At 39.8% G+C, this 20,879-nt stretch overlaps 1 protein-coding gene across 4 annotated transcripts in view; it reads left to right on the forward strand.

Annotated features, from left to right (window-relative positions):
• pik3r3b (phosphoinositide-3-kinase, regulatory subunit 3b (gamma)) overlaps positions 1-20,879 on the forward strand; it is a 209,799-nt gene that overhangs the window by 92,820 nt on the left and 96,100 nt on the right. For 3 of the 4 annotated variants that reach the window (XM_053498158.1, XM_053498161.1, XM_053498159.1), the window contains 3 exons: positions 2,548-2,679; positions 10,277-10,478; positions 19,840-19,925. In XM_053498158.1, the coding sequence (XP_053354133.1) occupies positions 2,548-2,679; positions 10,277-10,478; positions 19,840-19,925 (420 nt within the window). The remainder of the gene's footprint in view (positions 1-2,547; positions 2,680-10,276; positions 10,479-19,839; positions 19,926-20,879) is intronic. The other variant, XM_053498160.1, reaches the window with a different exon arrangement.

The raw sequence follows: 20,879 nt of genomic DNA on the forward strand, positions 1-20,879 counted from the left end.
AAAAATATGAAATAGATCTGGTACGTTTCTCAGGACTGTGCACCAACTCCATGGTTTATCTCCTCACCCTTTGACTACATAGTACTGGTAAGAATTTAAATATACATTTACCCCTGTTAATTACACTACCTGTCACTATCTTTATTAATTGCGGTTAGTTAGTTCTGGCGTTCACTGAAGGATATACATTGGTGGAATAAAATAACTGGTAAAATAAACAAAAAAAATCATAATCTGTTGGTAATAAATGGTGTTTGTGAAAATGTTGTATAAAAGCAGTATCATACTCGAGGTCATGCTGTTGTGTTGAATATCAGCACGGCTGTGATATCATCATCACTTAGGCTGCACTCTTGTTCCCACCCCCACTTCACAGCCTCTTGCTATTAAGCACAAATAGCACAAATTAGAATGTGATATTGCCTTCAAAAGAGGAGAGAGGCCTGTAATTTTCATCATAGGTATACCTCAACTATGAGATACAAAATAAGAAAAATCACATTGTAGGATTTTTAATGAATTAATTGGTAAATTCCTCTGTAAAATAAGTGTTTGGTCACCTACAAACAAGCAAGATTTCTGGCTCTCACAGATCTGTAACTTCTTTTTTAAGAGGCTCCTCTGTCCTCTACTTGTTACCCATTTTAATGGCATCTGTTATCAGTATAAAAGACACCTGTCCACAACCTCAACAGTCACACTCCAAACTCCACCATGGCCAAGAGCAAAGAGCTGTCGAAGGACACCAGAAACAAAATTGTAGACCTGCACCAGGCTGAAAAGACGGAATCTGCAATACTGTAGGTAAGCAGCTTGGTGTAAAGAAATCAACTGTAGGAGCAATTATTAGAAAATGGAAGACATACAAGACCACTGATAATCTCCCTCGATCTGGGGCTCCACGCAAGATCTCACCCCGTGGGGTCAAAAAGATCACTGCGGTGCCAGAGGTGTCCCTCTGCTTAAGCCAGTACACGTCCAGGCCCGTGTGAAGTTTGCTAGAGAGCATTTGGATGATCCAGAAGAGGATTGGGAGAATGTCATATGGTCAGATGAAACCAAAATAAAACTTTGTTTGGAAGAGAAAGAATGCTGAGTTGCATCCAAAGAACACCAGACCTACTGTGAAGCATGGGGGTGGAGACATCATGCTTTGGGGCTGTTTATCTGCAAAGGGACCACGGCAACTGATCCATGTAAAGGAAAGAATGAATGGAGCCATGTATAGTGAGATTTTGAGTGAAAACCTCCTTCCATCAGCAAGGCCATTGAAGATGAAACGTCTTGAGACTGGGTCTTTCAGCATGACAATGATCCCAAACACACCGTAAGAAGCATTTCAAGGTCCTGGAGTGGCATAGCCAGTCTCCAGATCTCAACCCCATAGGAAATCTTTGGAGGGAGTTGAAAGTCTGTGTTGCCCAGCGACAGCCCCAAAACATCACTGCTCTAGAGGAGATCTGCATGGAGGAATGGGCCAAAATACCAGCAACAGTGTGTGAAAACCTTGTGAAGACTTACAGAACATTTTTGACTTCTGTCATTGCCAACAAAGGGTATATAACAAAGTGAAGACTTGAATGAGATGAAATTTTGTTATCGACCAAATACTTATTTTCCACCATAATTTGCAAATAAATTATTTAAAAATCCTACAATGTGATTTTCTGGATTTTTTTTTCTTCTTATTTTGCCTCTCATAGTTGAGGTATACCTCTGATGAAAACTACAGGCCTCTCTCATCTTTTTAAGTGGGAGAACTTGCACACTGTATATTTTCACATTGTTGTATAAGGTATAACAACTTTATTACTAAGGCAAAAGTTCTGAAAATGAATGTTGATGTGCCCGGTTGTTTTTTCACTTTAATATCCCAAACTTTTCCTTATTTAAAAAAAAATATATATTATTATTTTAAAATATTGAGACATTAAGGTGAAGTAATGACATGCCACCTTGAAATAAGGAGGTCCAAATCGAAATAAGTACAACTTGGTACCCTAGATCCTTCATCACATACTCTATGCTATGGGACTCCATACTGTATATTCACTCACTTGAAGTGCTTTCAGTGTTTCACAACCGTGCTACTTAACATGCAGGAACTATTGACAATTATGTCCTAACTATAAATTAGGATACTCTCATCAGGAATGTGCAAGAAAACAGCCAGCCTCTTTTATGCCTTCTCAATACATCAATATGCCTTTATAATTTTAGTGCAATCAAGGCCTTTTACAATTCCTACTGTATAATTGCACTCTGTGGAAGTGCCATTATACGAAGCGGTGAATTATTGACTAGTAATCTTCCACTCAGAACACCTCTCTCTCTCTCTCTCTCTCTCTCTCTGTGAAAAATGCCACTGAATCAAGCAGACCTGCTCAGAGGAAGAAGTGATTATTTGAAGTGCACTCCCGCCCTGTGAAAATGAATAATGAAGAGAGTGTTCGGAAGATGCCTGTACTTACCTATCTCTGGTCTTGCTCTTTCTTTGTCCTTCTCTCACCCCCCACCCCCTTTTCCTCGTACCCTCCCCCCTCTCAGACCCCGCCGCAGTGGAGTGTGAGCAGTATGACTTGGCCGTGTTGGCCGATACTCTCAGGGCTTACCTGCAGGAGCTGCCATGTCCCATCATCCCATCTGTGCTCTACAGTGAGCTGGTCTACACTGCTCAGGGTAAGCCGGGCTGTAGATACTAACTTTAATACAGCAATATGCAGTCACTGTATACCTGGTGAAAAGATGAGTCGCTATCTGCAAGGAAGCATGCTTTAGAATTAACTTATAAAATGCATGACGTGTCATTCTGTCATAGGTAGGAATCATAATCGTACCTGTGAAAAACTGCTACAGTATAAAAGGAAGCTAATAATCTGAACAAACAGTTGGAATGTGTAATATGCAGAGGTGGGTAAGGTACAGTACACAAATCTTGTACTTACCGCAAGTAAAAGTAGAGATTCTCTATGAGCAGGTTTTACTCTTTTGAAGTCTTTGAAGTCTTTGTTTGAAGACTGCCAGTGGTTTAGCTGTTTGGACAACTAAGAAGAGAAGTTCAATCCACCACCCAGGCACTAGGACAGAGAACAGCATTGATTTATGTCCTACTTTCACCCTGAGACATTGTGGGTCCACTCAAGTGGTGCGACGCTCAGGGGTAGAAATGATTCGTGCAAGCGTCAGTGTTTTAACTTTAGGAGGTTGTAAACATGTTGTGCGGCTGTATCAGGATCAGTTGGTGACCAGGGGAGGACCTGCCAGGAGAAGAATAGTTTATGGTTACCACAAGGCTATGTGCACTCACATAGATGGTGAGATCAAAAATGTCCTGGGGAGACCCCAACATGGGAATAAACAGTATCTCCAGGGATTTACAGCAACAGTAGAGTCATGCTGGGATGTTGTTTGTAGCTGATAAGATGCCATCTTTGACGAGATGTCTGCGAGGCATGAGATCTGAGCAGAAACATGAGGCTATGAGGAAAGCAAGGCAAAGATGAGTTAAATGTCCAGAGCGTAACAGCGGTACTGTATGTAAACCGTTGGGGAGACATGATATGACGTTATTGATTGAGCTCATGTAGAGGAAGAGTTGCTTACAGCAAGCCTCACGTGATTCCACTAGTTATATTGAAGTTAGGTCTTGTTATTATCTGTTAGACTGAAACCATAAACCATCAGCCTAAAAGACTTTTACAAGAGGAAACATTTAAGGTTCTATCCAGCAAAAGCTAAATAAACATCTGTTCACAGAAAACCCAATGTAAGTGATTTGCAAGAAGGCGAAACTCCATGGAACGGAGGGTTTGCGTTTGTTCATATGTGGGTGCGTGTGGGTGTGTGTTTGGGGTTTAGAGGGGTGCTAACATGCCTGAGGGTGAGATAACAGCGTCTATTCCCAACCTCATTCTCAATGACTCCCACTGATGCTGACTGGCATGCACACACACACACACACACACACACACACACACAGCCTGCGCTCTCCCTTAGCCTCATCTGATCCTGAGCATGACCTGATTTAGCTGGGACACACGAACTGAATTATGTAAGTGCTGATCTCTCAGCAACGCATCATGTCCCAGATCTGAACTTTCCTTCAATAATTATAGCCAGTAAAAATGATGGTACTGTTTTATTCATTTGTGCATATATCCATACGGTGCCTGGTCCAAAACAAAAAAACAAATGCTTAAAAATACTTAAGAGCCTTCGATTGGATAATTGAATAATTATCTTTTTATTTCATAAACAGCCATGTCAAAGACTTATATGTCATAGCTATATGAAAGACGTTACTATAATAAAATAAAAATATTGCTGAAATGACTGTAATTGGTTTAGGAACTGTCCGACACATTATCAAAACCTGGAAGGATAGTGCTGAACCTTCAGCTTCTTTAAAGTAATGTGGAACAAAAAAACATTCATGACCATAATTAGAGATCACTTGGTGAAGTTGCAATAAAAAACAAAAATCAACAGCTGTTTTTAATATTTAAAAAGCATTTCCATGCACACAATGTGATGAGAAGTCACAGGATTGGGATTAAACAGCTGTGAGGCCATAAGAAAATCACCTCTTGGTGTGGCTTATAAAAAGTTGCCTAGTGAACTTAGATTTTGAATCAATTGAAAAAGGTTGAGAGTGACATTATTCCAAAATGAGGGGTGCATCAAGGTAAAAAAGTGATGCACCAATCATGCATAGTGCCCACTGTACAAGCCTCTGAAGGCAGTGTTATGATCTGAGGTTGCTCCAGTTGGTCAGGTCTGGGATCAGCAATGTTATGTGGCAACAAAATGAAGTCAGCTGATGACCTGAATGTATTGAATGACCAGGTTTAGGCTCACTCACTCACTCATTGTCTATACCACTTTATCCTATACATAGAGTCACGGGAGGGATGGACTCTATCCCAGGAGACTTGGGGCACAGTACACCCTGGGCGGCGGGTAAACACAGACATGCTCATTTAGACACAACTGGCAATTTGGGAACACCAACACAACCCACAAAGCATGGGGAGAACTTGTAAACCCCATGCACACAGACCCGAGCTGAGAATCGAACCCAGAACCCAGAACCTGGTGGTGCACGGCGTCAGTGCCACTGTGCTGGCCAGACTATTACATCTATGGATTTTTTCCCCCAGATGGAATATGCTTATTCCAGGGTTTAGATTGTGAAAGAGTGTTTCTGGGAGCACGTGAAATCATTTTCATCTATGAACTGGGCACCACCATTCCTAAGTCCTGACCTTAACCAAAGTGAAAGTCTTTGGGATGCGCTTTATTAAGTGGATCGACTTGAGTCTATCAATACAAGATCTCGGACCTGATTGAATACAAGTCTGGATGGAAATAAGTGTTGTTATGCTACATTTAGTTGTTGAGACAATGCCAAAGGCGAATGCACTCTGTAATAAAAGATTTCTTAATTAGTGTGTTTATATAAACACCATTTTTTTTTTACTGTCAACTAATGTTTAAAGTGTATCTTTGTCGCAGTGAAACATTAAACCTTTATACCTAGTGTGTTATACCTACTTGTGGGGAATGTTAAAGGAGAGTGTGTTAAACTCGGAAGATCTGCCAAGAACTGCTATGGGAGCAAATTGTCCCCTTTTGCAGGAGTCTGCAGCAAGCGTTGTTCTGCGAATCCGGGTTGAGAATCTGCATGAATGATATGAAGACAGTCTACAGCAGGGCAGTGCACACACACTTGGAACACATACTGTGGTAAATCAATATGTAATAGTGTATAAAATCACAAAGTAATATTGTTCGCCGTTTAATTTCCGTACTGTATATTTTGGTGCGTACTGTATATTCATGCAACATACATATTGGCCAGAAGTTGTTCATCACAGCAGCTCTAAACCAGCTCCAATTCAATCTCTGTTTTATATTAATGTGTTATTTCTATTATGTCCTATTATATAGGTTTTTTTGTTGTTCTTTTTTTTATGTTTATTTGCCATTTTCGAGATAAACAACAAGGCCAATTTGCATGCGTTCTGATAAATTGTGTGTGCAGTTAGTGGATGCATTTGCAAAAAGTAATTACATACATGGTGTCGCATGCATGGAAGGTGCTGAACCCGGTACGTAATTATGCTTTTTTTAAAATGTGATACCTGTTTTCCGGCAAGATTAATGTTGAAATGTAAAATTGAGAGCAGTGGTAAAATTACACAGAGAGAAAGAGAGAGAGAGAGAGAGAGAGAGAGAGATGGGTACAAAATATTCAAAACACACAACATGCACAAAACTGTGTGAGTGTACTGTAGATGTAACTGTGCATTCTGTTCATAAGCTAGTTGTTAAGAGACCAGCTTCACAAACTCTTTAACCAGAAACGTAATATAAAACATCATTTTAATTAATAAGAAAACAAACCATTAATTGCATAATGAATGGTGGAAATGGTTTACCCATGTCTGGGGATTTAACTGAGTGTTTACTTATTTGTATTCACACAGCCTCAGAATCTACACTTTTTAGGTACAATTTAAAGTTAATAAAAGAAAAGCAGGAGTGGAGTGGCGTGGCATCAGGTAGCACTGCCACCTCGCTGCTCCATAGCGCCTGGTTTGAGTTAGTCCTGAGTTTGGGCTTAAGTCAATGTTGAGTTTTGCATGCACTTCCTGTATTCTCTGGGTTGATTATTTACATTAAGACATTTGGCATATGACCTTATCCAGAGTGACCTTACATTTTTATCTCATTATACATCTGAGCAGTTGAGGGTTAAGGGCCTCTCTCAAGGGCCCAACAGTGGCAAATTGGTGGTTATTGGGTTTAAACCTGGGACCTTTAGAATCCTAGCCCAATATCTTAACCGTAGTCCAATGTACTTAACAGTATGCCGAGCTAGCCTGTGGATCCCCGTCGACCCCGACCAGGATAAAAACAATTACTGAAGATGAATAAATGAGACAAACATGCGAAACATACAAGATAGGCTATTCTGCTGATTTGGAAGACATCATTCTTCATCAGACCATTAATAAATCAGCTGCCAAAAGGTGTGAGTGAAGTTGTCTGATGCTGTAATAAATTCCGCGGGACCAATTAAGTTATTTATCTGCTCTCTGAAAGGAAGAGCATCTGTAACCTTCACAATTAAACGTTCCGCAATGGACGTATAGATCCGGTGTCGTTCTCGGCAGATGCGCTGCTAATTGCCGTTAAGTGTTCTTGACTGAGGTTCAACCCAAAGCCCAGGTAAGTATCTTATGCTGTTATCTGTCAGAGTGTATAAGCGTGAAGTACCAGCCAGCATCTGGCTCGCTCACTGGGGGCTGCTGTGTCCCTTTTCAGGAGTGTCAGTGCTGGTTTTCTTGACTGCCCTACCCGCCCCCTCCTCGTACACGTCTCCTGCTGAGCCCAGATGGACCCAGCTCAGTTCCTGCAGCCCTGGCCTTTATTGAACGCCTCCATTGATCATGACTAGCAGGGTTGGATTGAAGGGGTGGAAAGGGCTGTTCTTCTTCAAACAGCTAGTAATATACATATCCATTTAAAGAGCAAGGGTGATAGCTCACAACGGTGTGTGCATAGGGTCTAGGCCTGTCATTGCTCTTAGGCCAAGGTCAGAGGCCAAGGTCAGAGAGCTGACCTACATTTGAGCCTGCCGGCTGTCAAACATCCATCATTCTATATCCCCATTCCCGGCTGCTCATTACCTTTGACCCCAGGACACTTATCTTACATAAGCACCATTGGCGAGGTGCCTTAACCAGCCAGGTCGTAATGACGCTCATAATTCAATGTGGAAATGTAATTGGCAAGAGGTTAAGAGTGTGTCCGTGTGAGTCTGGCGCGCATTTAGACATTCGTCTTTACTTACTCTAAGAGCACTGTGATGGATAAGACTCAAGCCGAGCCGCTCACGCTAAAAGCAACATAAAGCCAATATAATAATCTACATAAGACAACTGTCGAATTATAGTCATTTTATTTCAACGCATTTCTACAGTATGTCCAATATGTACATTATAAGTAGGGTATCAGTCATGGTTCTGGCTCCTGGGGGTTGTGTGATGACTTATCAGTCAACGCCAGTGGTTGAGCAGATTGTGCCTTTAGCGTTCAGCCACATGTTAAATCACCGTTTTGCATGCAAGAGTCATTACGTTGAATCGCTGACCTAATTTTGCAACCCAGATCTGCATCTTCTCCTTTTTTTTTCTTCTTTTTTTTTTGAGCGCAGATGTTGTCTCTCTCCACTGTGGGAAAGTCCATCTGAATATCACCAATCAATACATAGGGGTCCTTTAAATCAGAGCCTTATTTCCCGCTGTCACGGCAGACAAAAAGCTAGCAGTAGTCACGGCAGGGCTAACACTCAATCTTCAGTCTACAGATGTATAATGTCATTAGTAGATGGATATAATGATGGAGTAACATTAATTGCCTGGCTCAGCCCATCAGTCCATACCGTAGCTAATGGCTACACATATTTCATAAAGGTGAGCGCTGGAGAAAAAGCTCACTCAGCACTTTTGACACTGAGTTGTTAAACCAACCTGTGGTACTGTAGCTTCTGCTCGGGTAGTTCCAAATAAAGGAGGGTTCATTTAGTCACGATCAGGGTGGATGTGTATCTGGAGCCTGTTTAATGAGATGGGAATACACACGGAATGGGACGCCAGGCCATCTCACGGCAGCGTGCACGCTCGCATGAATCATGTAATTGTCCCCACTCTCTAATTGCCCTGTCCTATTTTAATTTTCCCCCTTCCTTTCCTTTCATTTTCTCGTACTTTCTGTTTTTCCCACAATCTCTCGCCCTCCCCTTCCGTGTCCTCTCCTCTCATCTCCTCGCTTTTGTAAAGCACGATTTAGGTTTGGCTGTCAATTCACTCATGTTTCACTACATTCTTTCCTTCTTTCTTTGACTCATTTTGTTTAGCTGCCAGTTCTATCATTTCTTTCTTGTCCACACTTCTTTCTTTCTTTCTTTCTTTTTTTTCTTTGACCCATTTTATCAGCTGTCAATTCTATCATCTTTCTTTCTTTCACCCATTTTATTCAGCTCCCAGTTCTATCATGTTTTTTTCTTTCTTTTTTTCTTTCTTTCTTTCTTTTGTTCTTTTCTTCTTTCTTTTTTTCTTCTTTCTTTCCTTTTTTTGACTTATTTTACAGTATCAGCTGCCAGTTCTATCAGTTCTATCATCTCAATTCTGTCAGTTCTATCATGTCTTTCTTTCTTTTTTTTTTCTTTCTTTCTTTCTTTTAACCATTTTATCCAGCTGCCAGTTCTATTGTTTCTTTCTTTCTTTCTTTTTTTCTTTCTTTCTTTCTTTGACACATTTTATCAGCTGCCAGTTCGATCATGTTTTGTTCTTTCTTTTTTCTTTCTTTTTTCTTTCTTTCTTTCTTTCTTTCTTTCTTTAAACCATTTTTTCAGCTGCCAGTTCTCATGTTCTTTCTTTCTTTCTTTCTTTCCTTCTTTCTTTCAACCATTTTATCCAGCTGCCAGTTCTATTCTTTCTTTCTTTCTTTCTTTCTTTCTTTCTTTCTTTCTTTCAACCATTTTATCCAGCTGCCAGTTCTATTGTTTCTTTCTTTCTTTCTTTCTTTCTTTCTTTCTTTTTTTCTTTGACCCATTTTATCAGCTGCCAGTTCGATGTTTTGTTCTTTCTTTTTTCTTTCTTTCTTTCTTTCTTTCTTTCTTTCCTTCTTTCTTTCTTTCTTTCTTTCTTTCTTTCTTTCTTTCTTTCTTTTAACCATTTTATCCAGCTGCCAGTTCTATTGTTTCTTTCTTTCTTTCTTTCTTTCTTTGACACATTTTATCAGCTGCCAGTTCGATCATGTTTTGTTCTTTCTTTTTTCTTTCTTTTTTCTTTCTTTAAACCATTTTTTCAGCTGCCAGTTCTTATGTTCTTTCTTTCTTTCTTTCTTTCTTTCTTTCTTTCTTTCTTCCAGCCATTTTATCAGCTGACAGTCTATCATCTTTCCTTCTTTCCTTCTTTCTTTCTTTCTTTTTTTGACATCAGTCACAAAGATGTCACTTGATGACATCAGTCTTGACCCTCTTTATTCTGTGTTTAAATCCACTCCTGTTAGACAATACAATAGAAATCTCCTTTATGCGCTCTAATACAACACTCTCTGGCTTGAAGAAATTATTAAACATGTCAAGCGATGACACAGAAAGCCTGTGTAGCTGGCGACTGCACATGCTCTGATGCTATCATATGGGATGATATAATATTGCATGATAAGTGTTTAACCTATTGAATGGCCTCTGTCTCCTTTAAAGAAACAGCAGGTCTGGAGGATTGTGGTCAGCAGCTGAAGAGGATCCTGGACTCGCCCAGCATGCCACAATCGAACCACCAGCTTCTGGTCTATCTGACCCACCACCTCAGCAAAGTGACTCAGAGTGGAGGAGCTGCTCAGGAGAGCGCCAGGGTTCTGGCTCAGGCCTACAGCGAGCTGGTCTTTAATCACAGCCAATTCAGGTAAGCTGAAATAGCGTCTGTGCCTGGGGTTAGTGGTGTAGTTTGTCAGACAGATATGCTAATTCATAAAGAACTTAATGTTCTTGTGGGCGATTGACTGATGATAAATGACACCCATGATATTACATGTGATAAGGTGAAGATAACATTTTTAAAAACAGTTTTATGCATATGTTAAATATCTGCAACCATGGCATGTTTGGACATCAAAGAGAAACAAATGGTTTCATGCAGAAATGCTTCCATAAATTTACTGTACATATTCATTTACACATGCAGGCAGAAGGTCCTATCATATGCAATGTTAATGTGTTCAAGCCAAACTGGGACTTTTGATTGTGCAGAATAACAGAACAGTTATAAGAGTTAAAAACTCCCTTTATTTCTCTATATAATCTCCTGCTGCACTAATGCACTTATCTCAGTGTTTCACTCGTGCTTGCACACCATCATAGTTGAAAGTTTTCTCAGTACACCTAAGCTATGATTAGACTTTCACATTTGAAATGCTGGCCTCCCAGGAACTCCTTGGCCCAAACTTGTGTACCCCTGTCTTTTTCAACTTCGGGATGAGACCCTATTATTATGGGTTAGTTGGAGCAAATGAAACTCACACGTTTCAGGAAGTTCTTATTTTCTTAATTGTCAATTAGTTGAATCAAAAATAAGTACAAATTGTTGCGTGATTTTTTATTTTTTTTCAAAGCAAATGCATTTGTTTATTAGTAAAGTCAGTGCGTCCAGTATTTATTTAGATATGCTTTGGCATAGTTTTTCTTTTGTTGTTGCCTCTTTAAACTGTGGCTTTGGCGTGCCTCTGTTTCATGCTTCTGTTTTTCTGCCTATTAAAGAATTTATTGTGATTTCATTTCCAGAAATGCCTAAAAAACTGTGCATATAGCATGTGATGTTATTTACACGCTATTAAACATGAATTCACACAAAAACAGAACAGAAACCCACTTAAACCCAGAGAAAGACACATGTAGTTAAATTTGACATTTACCGCCCAGTCATGCAGATGTTTTGGATGACTCTTGAATCTGTTGGATGTAAGAATCTCCTGCTTGGTGTGTAGAAACTGTTTCAGGACCTTTTTTTTTCTTGGCAAAACTGACATCTGATATTTTCATGGTTTCGCTGCATAAAATGATGATGTTGCATAAGAACCAGAACAGGAGTGAGTAGGCAAAAATCTTACTCCGGCAAAAAAAAAAAATGACTCAAGTAGAAATAAAATCAGTGCAAAATCCTCATGGCTTCCTGCATCCCGTCCCTATTGCTTTATTTATTTCTCCATGTGGATCTACGTCCATACATACTTTTATACCATACATACATACATACATACATACAAACCTACTGTACATACTGTATAATATATATATAGTCCTTCCTTCTTTCTTTTTGTCTTCTTTCCTTCTTTTCTTCCTCCATGTGGTCTTTCCTACTTTCATGCACGCATACATTCCTTTCTCCCTTCTTTCCATCCTTCATGCATTCCTTTCTTGTTTTTTTTTCTATTTACCTGACTTCCTACATGCACACATACATACAGTACAGTAAGCACATTCCTTTCATCCTTCCTTCCTTCCTTTCTTTATTCATACCTTCCTTCTTACACATTCCTTTTTCATACATACACACTTTTTTATATAAATTCCTTTCTCTCTATTCTTCTTCATTCCTTCTTTTTCATTTCCCTATCTTACAACCTGCATTTATACTGCATACTGTAGTTTCATTCTGTTAATGCCAGCAGGTTGGTTTTATGGTTAACACTGTGGGATTACACCTCTAGAATCAAGGGGTTTGAATCCCGCCTCAGGTCTGTGTGCACGTTCTCCCTGCGCTTGGTCGGTTTCCTCTGGGTACTCTGGTCCCACCCCCACCATCCAAAGACATGCAGAGTACGGTGATTGGAGTGTGTATGTGCTTGCGCCCTGCGATGGACTGGCACCCCATCCAGCGTGTCCTCCACCTCGTGCCCTGAGGCTTGCGCGACCTTGTACATGATAAGCGGTATAGAGAGCGAGTGAGTGATAGTGGTATGTTTAGGTGAAATCATTAGACAGGAATAAGTACATTAATAAAGGCAATTTAGTTTGGTATAACAGACATAATATCACTGTGTACAATCTGCAAGAGGCTAAACGCCCTTATCCAGAGCGACTTACATTTTTATCTCATTATACATCTGAGCAGTTGAGGGCCTTGCTCAAGGGCCCGACAGGGACAGCTTGGGGCATGGGATTTGAACCTGGAACCTCCCGAACCCCCCCCATTATTATTTATTATTTATTATTTATTACTAAAATTTTATATTTATGTATCTATATTTTTAATAGTTTACATAAATGCACCATTTGGGATTCAGCTATTCTACAGAAGAAGATTAGTACCCTTTAACTGACAAACCTCACATCTTTATATATATAAATTATATAAAGAGTATAAATATAAAAGAAGAGAGCTTCCTCTTTCTCTCTGTTTCTCTTTAGTTAGGCAGTTAAAGTGTACCACTCTTCTATTTCAGCATAGCTGATTCCCAAATGGTGCATTTACAGTATGTGTGTGTGTGTGTGTATATGTATATATATATGTATTCTAAAGGCATATCATCCAGGAACTACTATGAATTATTCAATAACTACAGCAAGGACTGGGAATAGTTTGTAGTTATGTCAGGGCAGGATTGCAACTCTGGAGCAAGTAATCACTCTCGGGTTTTTAAGAGGTATTTTAAGGAGAGAAATTTATTCAAAAATTGACTTAACCGCTCAGATGGTTACACATTCCTAGCATATGACAGATTTCCTATAGAAGCCATATCACTATAATGACTGTGGTAGTAACTTCTTAATTTCAGTCCAGAGTTGGAACACAGTGATGAATTGCTAAGGGGCAGGAGTAGCCCCGGTGATTCAAGGCCTCGTCACATTTCATCACAATTACCTTGTAAGCAGTGACACCACATATGCTATAAAGTGCCTGGCTGCGTGATGGACTTTCATACACACAGAAGGGGATACTACTGTATGGGAGTCATCGGGATCACAGCCTGGCTATTGCGCTCCAACTCCTAACTCACCTCCGTCCTATCTGATTGTGATCTATTTCCTTGCCTCGGTGCCAAGTGGAGGAGGTGGATGGGGCTTTTTCTTTCTCATCTTGCCAGGTCCATCTTATATGTAAGATCAGCAAGAGGAAGAACTGTAGTGTGCATCAAAGACTTCTTTTTTTGTAAACATTATAATTGGGGTCATGTAAGGCAATCATCGGGATAAGGAATAGATTTAAAATAAAAAAAAAATTGTAATAGTAGTAGATGTACAGTAGTTGTTGTAGGTTGAAGTGCTTTTCATACAGAAAATGTAATAATGGATGGCAAGAATAGAACAGAATGGAAAAAAAAAGGTTAAACAACAGGACTTACAACTTAGGAATGAATGACACCACTGTGACTGTAGGGTTATGTGAAAATGATCCACACAAGTGTATTGTTTCTATATACTGTATGTAGGTTACTTCTCAAGTACCACGTCTATTCAGGATTATATTATATCAAGATGTCTATACCGCTTATCCTGTACAGGGTTAGAGGAACCCTGGAGCCCTATCTCAGGAGCAGTGTTAGAGTACCTTTTAGATGTAATGAGTAATCTAACGCGTTAGGTACGTCATTTAAGTACACAGTTATTTAGTTTTTTTTTTAATGTAATTCGTTATTCAGACAATTTATGTAATTCGTGAGCCAGACAGCAATCATTCCCAATCCTTATTGTGTGTGTGTGTGTGTGTGTGTGAAAGTCGTCCTACAAGCCCCGCTCCTGATAGCCCGCCCCCTCTGTTATTCCTGCTGTTATACCCCTATCTCACCTATGCGGTTTGACTTTGCGAGGACCGACGCGCGGAAAGATGGAAATCTAATCACAGCGCTAAAACTGACGGTGAATCATGAAAAACCGTAGTTACAGCCACCGCGCGAAACCGCGTAGGTGAGATATGGGTATTAGTAGTTAAGAGATTATAAGTGATGATGTTAGAATAATTATAAAGGTCTTGACTAAAACAACATGCACGAGGAATCACAAAGAAGTTTTCATTCTCTGCAATGGAAAAGTACTCGAACTAGTTACTTTTATCAGAAAGTAACGCTGTAATGTAACTGAGTACCTAAGGCAGGTACACCAATCCATCACAGGCACACATGCAGACTGTGGGAGGAAACCCACCAAGCACAGGGAGAACAATTAACTTCTATACACACAGATCTGAAGGCGGGAGTCGAACCCAGACCCTGGAGGTGCAAGGGCACTACACCATCCATCATATCGCACCGTTTAAATATTTATATTTAACATTGTGGTATGTCTACGAACACAAGATCGGTTTTCATTTCCATCATTAACAAGTGCTCTTGTATCTTGTATCAGCTTTTCCTGTATTGTAATTCTTGTGGTTAACTAGGCCCCAAAAAAAAAAAAAAAAGGAACTTTTCATTTTACAATGAACCCGGAATGTGTAAACTCCTCCGTCCTAAACACTTTCCTGTCATGGGAAAATTTACCAAACACAGTTATAAAGACTTGCGACTCCTTTCCCCCTGTTAAACAACACTTCTTTTTTTTATTCATTTATTCATTAACATAATGTGGAACATTGATCTTGACTTTGGACAAACTTCAAAGGCTGTTAATAAAACCCTGGAACAGAGTACAAGAGCTCCCTCCGAGCAAAGCTCAAGGTTCAAGTGAAATCGAGTATCATTATCCGTACTATAAATGTAAAAGAATTACTACAAATGATGGGAGGCATGTTTAACAATTCACTCTTAAAATAAAGCTTTAATGCATATCCTTAAATAATTCCATATTTCATGCTGGTAGGAAAAAGCTCAAAGGTTCAATATCGCGATTTCCTTACAGACCTGGTTCCAAGAACGCTGAAATATCCAACATACATTGTTTTCAGAAACAGAAACCAGAGTCTTTATTGGCAGCAAGACTAGGGATAATGGGATTGTTTTCTTGGCAGGAATGCAGGTTTCAGTGTTTTAGCTTGAAGGTATTCTTAGACCTGTTTGTTCTATGAACGGTTTGACAGCAAAATGAGATAACTCCGTTTTGCATTTTTGAGAAAAACAAGTAAAACATTTTTTTCCGCGCATTGCAGACTGATCGTTTTTGTGCATGTTTTCAGGTTTGCCCAATTATTTTGTCAAAATTGTGTGGGTTATATCAGTGTGAATTTTCAACTACTGTACATTTCCCACAGTTTTTCACAATGGATAAATGCACAGCCTGCAGGTTTGTGTATGGTTATTATAGTACGCAGATTAGTATCGAATATGTTAGTTAAGTTTATTTATTTTTTAATATAGCAAACTTAAAAGACAGTACTGGCAGCAAGAATAGCAGTGTTGAGTTTGTTGCACACAAAACCATTTAACAGTAATTACAAAGATAATTGAATATCATGAGACGCGTCATAAACAACACGAAAGCGCACAGGTTACAGCATCATCAGCCTCCTTTTCTACAAGTTTCACGTCAGTAGCTGACCGCAGCATCTTATCATAGTACCAACTGACTTCAGGAATACCATAAGGTTTATAGCATTATAGTAATAGAGGACAGAATCAGACAAAATGCAACACAGTGTTTGCATCAGCTTTCCACACACAGTGCATACAGTACATCTCACGTCTCTTGGACACAATTATCTCATGTTTTGTAGAGCTGTTTCCCTGCTTTACAACAGAGCTTGCACTGCCGTCTCCCAAATACTTCTGTTCAACATCCAAAATGCAAAATCTCCTTTTTCACAGTGATGCATTCCTGCCATTTAATACTGCTGGAGTGATTGGAGCAGCAATACTGCAACAGAGTGGTAACGTCTCAACATTCTCCAATAACCATCTAAATGCATTTAAACCACTCGTCATCACCTGACATAAAGAAGCGGTGCATTTGATACCATGTGTCGTCTTTTGTTTGAAAATCAGGCGTTATGCTTTGCTCAAAATGTGGATATTTAAAGCTTCTTAAATAAGCTTATATAGCTGTTTTCATATTAAAAGTTTTGTTAAACAACTTTGTGCGTCAGGGAATAAAAATAATAATTTGCCAAAATGTGTTTTGTTGTGCCAGGCTCTATTCCCCCCTCTGTATACATGGAGTTTGCATGTTCTCCCCGGGCTTGGTGGGTTTCCTCCGGGCATTATAGTTTCCTCCCACAGTCTAGAGACCTGCAGATTAGGTTAACTGGCGTTCCCAAATTGCCCATAATGTGTGACTGAGTGTGTGAGTGTGTGTGTCCTTTGTCCGTTGATGGACGTTCATATCTTAAAATAACAACTTACTATTGTTGTTATTGTTACTTAATTGCCCGATCCCATATGTGTTATTTAATAGTTTTGAAATCTCCAGTATTATTCAAGAACGTAGAAAAAAACAAAAGTCAGTAAACAAAAAACACCGAATTGGAAGGTGTGTCCAGACTTTTGACGGGTACTGTATACTGTATTTATCTTCTTAGCCACATTTTTAAATGATAATTCCCAGATGGAGATTTTTTTTTTCTCTTCCCTCCAACATGGCTAGAGAAGCCACAAGGGTTCACACCAAGGTCCTTAACTGTAGCTTTCAGTTGTACTGCACAGACTCGAAGCTTTAGGTTGGAATTGCCAAACCTATTCCTGGCAGTCTTGCTTCCCAACATCGGTATATTTTTCTTTCTCAGAAATTTAGCACTTCTCTGCATGACATTCTGACCATAAAAATGAGTCAGAGTGAGTGACTACTGGGCTTCCAGGCAGACCAGGCACTGAATCTGAGACGTGACTGAGTGTGTTTCGTGACATGACTGAGTGTGATGAGATTAACCTGTGACTGTGTGTATGTGTGTGTGTGTGTGTGTGTGTAAGAGATAGATAGATAGAGAGAGAGAGAGAGAGAGAGCAATCTTTATTTAAAAACTTATGTGCAGAAGTGTTGTTTTCAACATCAGCTTTGAAAGGGTTTCAAGTGGAACTGAAACCAGTATTTGAGGATGTAAAGGGTGATCATCATGTGGATGCTCAGCAGGCCCGACTTGTTTGTTTGGAGGCATGTGATTGACACTCTGTTTTATCCCTCTGTGTTTTGTGCGTGTCAAGCATCAGGATAATCCACATAACAATACAGGTGTACATGCAGATTTTAAATCCAATCCCTCAAGCCACTTTACACGTCAGTGTAAATGCGTCGACCTTTCCAACTTTTCTGTTCATTCTCATTACGGAAATTCAAGTCAAACCGGGACTTGAGTCGAAATTTGAGGTTTGAATTGAAGGTCCATTCAAACGATTGACTTAGAGTACAGTGCGGTAATGAGACTCTTAGCTGCAGTAAAGCTGAAGGCTGTACGTCATGATCCTGGCTCCAGTGTACTGAGAAAACTTTCTACCTCGATGGTATCCAAGAACTAGTGCTGACTGGGGACGGTTCCAGTTTTCCACGAAGACAGTCCTGTCCTCGGCTGATGCAGACAGCTGGTCTCTGAGGACTTGTGCCTGCAGTCGCTCAAAGGTTCAGGACTGGAGTTTCCTACAGTCTACCTGAGCCTCCAATAACAATCTGGAATCCATATTTACTTAAACACATCTCCTGTTATACTGAACGCCCAGCCTCCTAACACACAGTATGATCCAGATCAATCCCTGTTATACGTTATCACCCAAATGAGGATGGGTTCCCTGTTGAGTCTGGTTCCTCTCAAGGTTTCTTCCTACTGCCATCTCAGGGAGTTTTTCCTTGGCACTGTCGCAGTCATCCTTGGCTTGCTCATCAGGGACAGTCTTATTGTCTTATCATTTTAATTCATACACATTCACATTTCATACAAACTTAAATAATTTTTTTGTGTGTGTAAAGCTACTTTGCAACAACATTAATTGAATTAAATTGAACAAGTGAAGGCGACACGGTGGTGTAGTGGTTAGCACTGTCGCCTTGCACCTCCAGGGTCCGGGTTCAATTCCCGGCCAGGCTCGATTCCCATCTCTGTGTGCATGGGGTTTAAATGTTCTCCCCGTGCTTGGTGGGTTTCCTCCCACAGTCCTAAGATATGCAGATTGGGCTAATTGCCCGTAGTGTGTGTGTGCCCTGCATTGGATTGACATGATTTGCACCCTGCCTCGTGCCTTAGGCTCCAGGTCCCCGTGACCCTGAATACAGTATAAAGCGGTATAGAAGGTGAGTGAGTGAACTAGTGAAAAACTGGCATGAGTACATCAGTGTAGCAGGAGATTATATAGAGAAATAATGGGAGTTTTTACTCTCATAACGATGTTCTGTTATTCTGCACAATCAAAAGTCCCAGCTTGACTTGAACGCCCTTTGTATATTAAGCTTAGATGATGACCAAAGTATTTATTTTGATGTTTTGCATATTTGAATTCTATAGACTTTATATGTTTAATCTACTAATCTTGTCGTGTATTTAAATAATTTATAGCTTTTGTATTTATTTATTTATTCACAACAAGCATAGGGAAATATTTAAGCTTAACCGCATATAATTTGGTTAATAATAAGAAAAATTCTAATTGATTGCTTTTGTATTCAGTTATTTATTTATTTCATTTTAAACAAGGAAAGGGAAATATTTGTCCTTAAATAGATATAATTTGACATTATATATGACCCGTCCTGAATAAAAACATTTTAATTGAAGCATTTAATTTTCCTTCACTGGGAATTTTTTGCATGTTTAACCTTCGTTCAGTTTTACATAAAAACTGTATTCCTGAGGCTCGTTTTTCAACTGTATGTTTTTATACGGTATATAGGCAAATAGATTCAAATTTGATATAGCAAATTAGATAATTCAAACAAAAAATAGCTTTGGCAAAATAAGAATCTATTAAAATACACTGCAGCAGATAAACAGTAGTGTATAATTCTCAGATGGGGTAAAGGTAGCTTAGTGGCCCCAGTGGACTCCTGACCCCTGGCAATTGAGGGTTAAGGGCCTTGTTTAAGGGCCCAACAGGGGCAACTTGTTGGTGCTGGGGTTTTTCACCTGGCCCCTGTTGGGCCCTTGAGCAAGGCCCTTAACCCTGAGCTGTCCAGATGTGTAATGAGATCAAATGTAAGATAAAGGGCATCTGCCAAATGCTGTAAATGTAAAAATATACTGGACAGCCAGAAACTATTAATAACAGGATGTTGTGGGTTGATTGTACTGAGCTGACTTTGTATAATAATGTGTTAGACCAATTGTGCGAACCAAAACAGCAAGTTTGGACAAAAAAAAAAAAAATCGGCAAAGACAATTCCTCTAGTCCATCTAAGGTTTGTCCTTCTTGTGTTTCCAGTGCCGATGTGAACCCCGAGCATCACGTGAAGATTCTGGAAGCCCTCATTGTTGTTGGAGGCCTGACTGAGATGCAAGCTGCCCCAGGTAGGCAAGATCTCCATGCATGAGGACGGCTCTGGCTCTTTGTTATCATTTTCCTGCTCTTAGCTTTTTCTTTAAAAAAAAAAAAAAAAAGAGCAGATGTTCACCGCAGCATTTTTTCCTAGCTGAGGTCACTTACTTGATAATAATTCCTCTTCGGTAATTGCAATTGTTAGAGGCAATGTAGACGGTATCTATCTCTCTGTTGGAAGTGATTAAGTTGTTCCTAAATAAAGTTAGCAAAGCGTGAGTGTGTGTCTTGGTGACTGATGGAGGCAGCTGAAGGGCCAACGAATGTTTGTGGATAGATGGCAACAGAAGAGAGCAAGGAGCAAATGAGCAGGAGATGATCCTTCTGTCCAAGGACTGACTAGGACTCCGCTGAGGCCTGGCAGCCGCGTGGAGCAATGAATCTTGATTTCCTGTCAGGGCTTTTTTGGCAGTCCGGGCTCCCTTCGTGGCCTGCTTTGTGGTTTAATGAAAAGAGTTTGACTCGGTGCCTGATACAGTTCTTCAGCTGAAGTTTATTTAACTTGTGTATTTCTCACACACATACAGAGAGTGAGCGAGAATGGCCAGGCTCCGCCCTCGAACCCTGTAGTTAGAACAGTTATCATCGTTAGTTGTGCAAAACAAATATAGACACAGAAGGTTTATGTTTTTCTGCCGTTCTAAAGAACGTTTTTAATAGTAGAGTGAAAGAATCAGAACACACCAGGGTGCGCTGTTAGAGGGCAACGATCAAAGGCGGGGTGGGGTTACTGTTACTGTAACAACCTGAATTAAATGATTATTCCTGTAATCATGTTACAGGCAACGTTCTTCATTTCTTTTATACCAGAGCGATTTGTATTGAAAAAACAAAACAAAGAGTGGGATTTCAAGTTTGAAGTTTTATATATATATATACTGTATATGTAAAAAAAGAGAGAAAGCCCCCAGTGTGTGTGCAAGGCT

The sequence above is a fragment of the Clarias gariepinus genome, chromosome 6, assembly GCF_024256425.1.
Source record: "Clarias gariepinus isolate MV-2021 ecotype Netherlands chromosome 6, CGAR_prim_01v2, whole genome shotgun sequence".
In the NCBI taxonomy this organism is placed as follows: Eukaryota; Metazoa; Chordata; class Actinopteri; order Siluriformes; family Clariidae; genus Clarias; species Clarias gariepinus.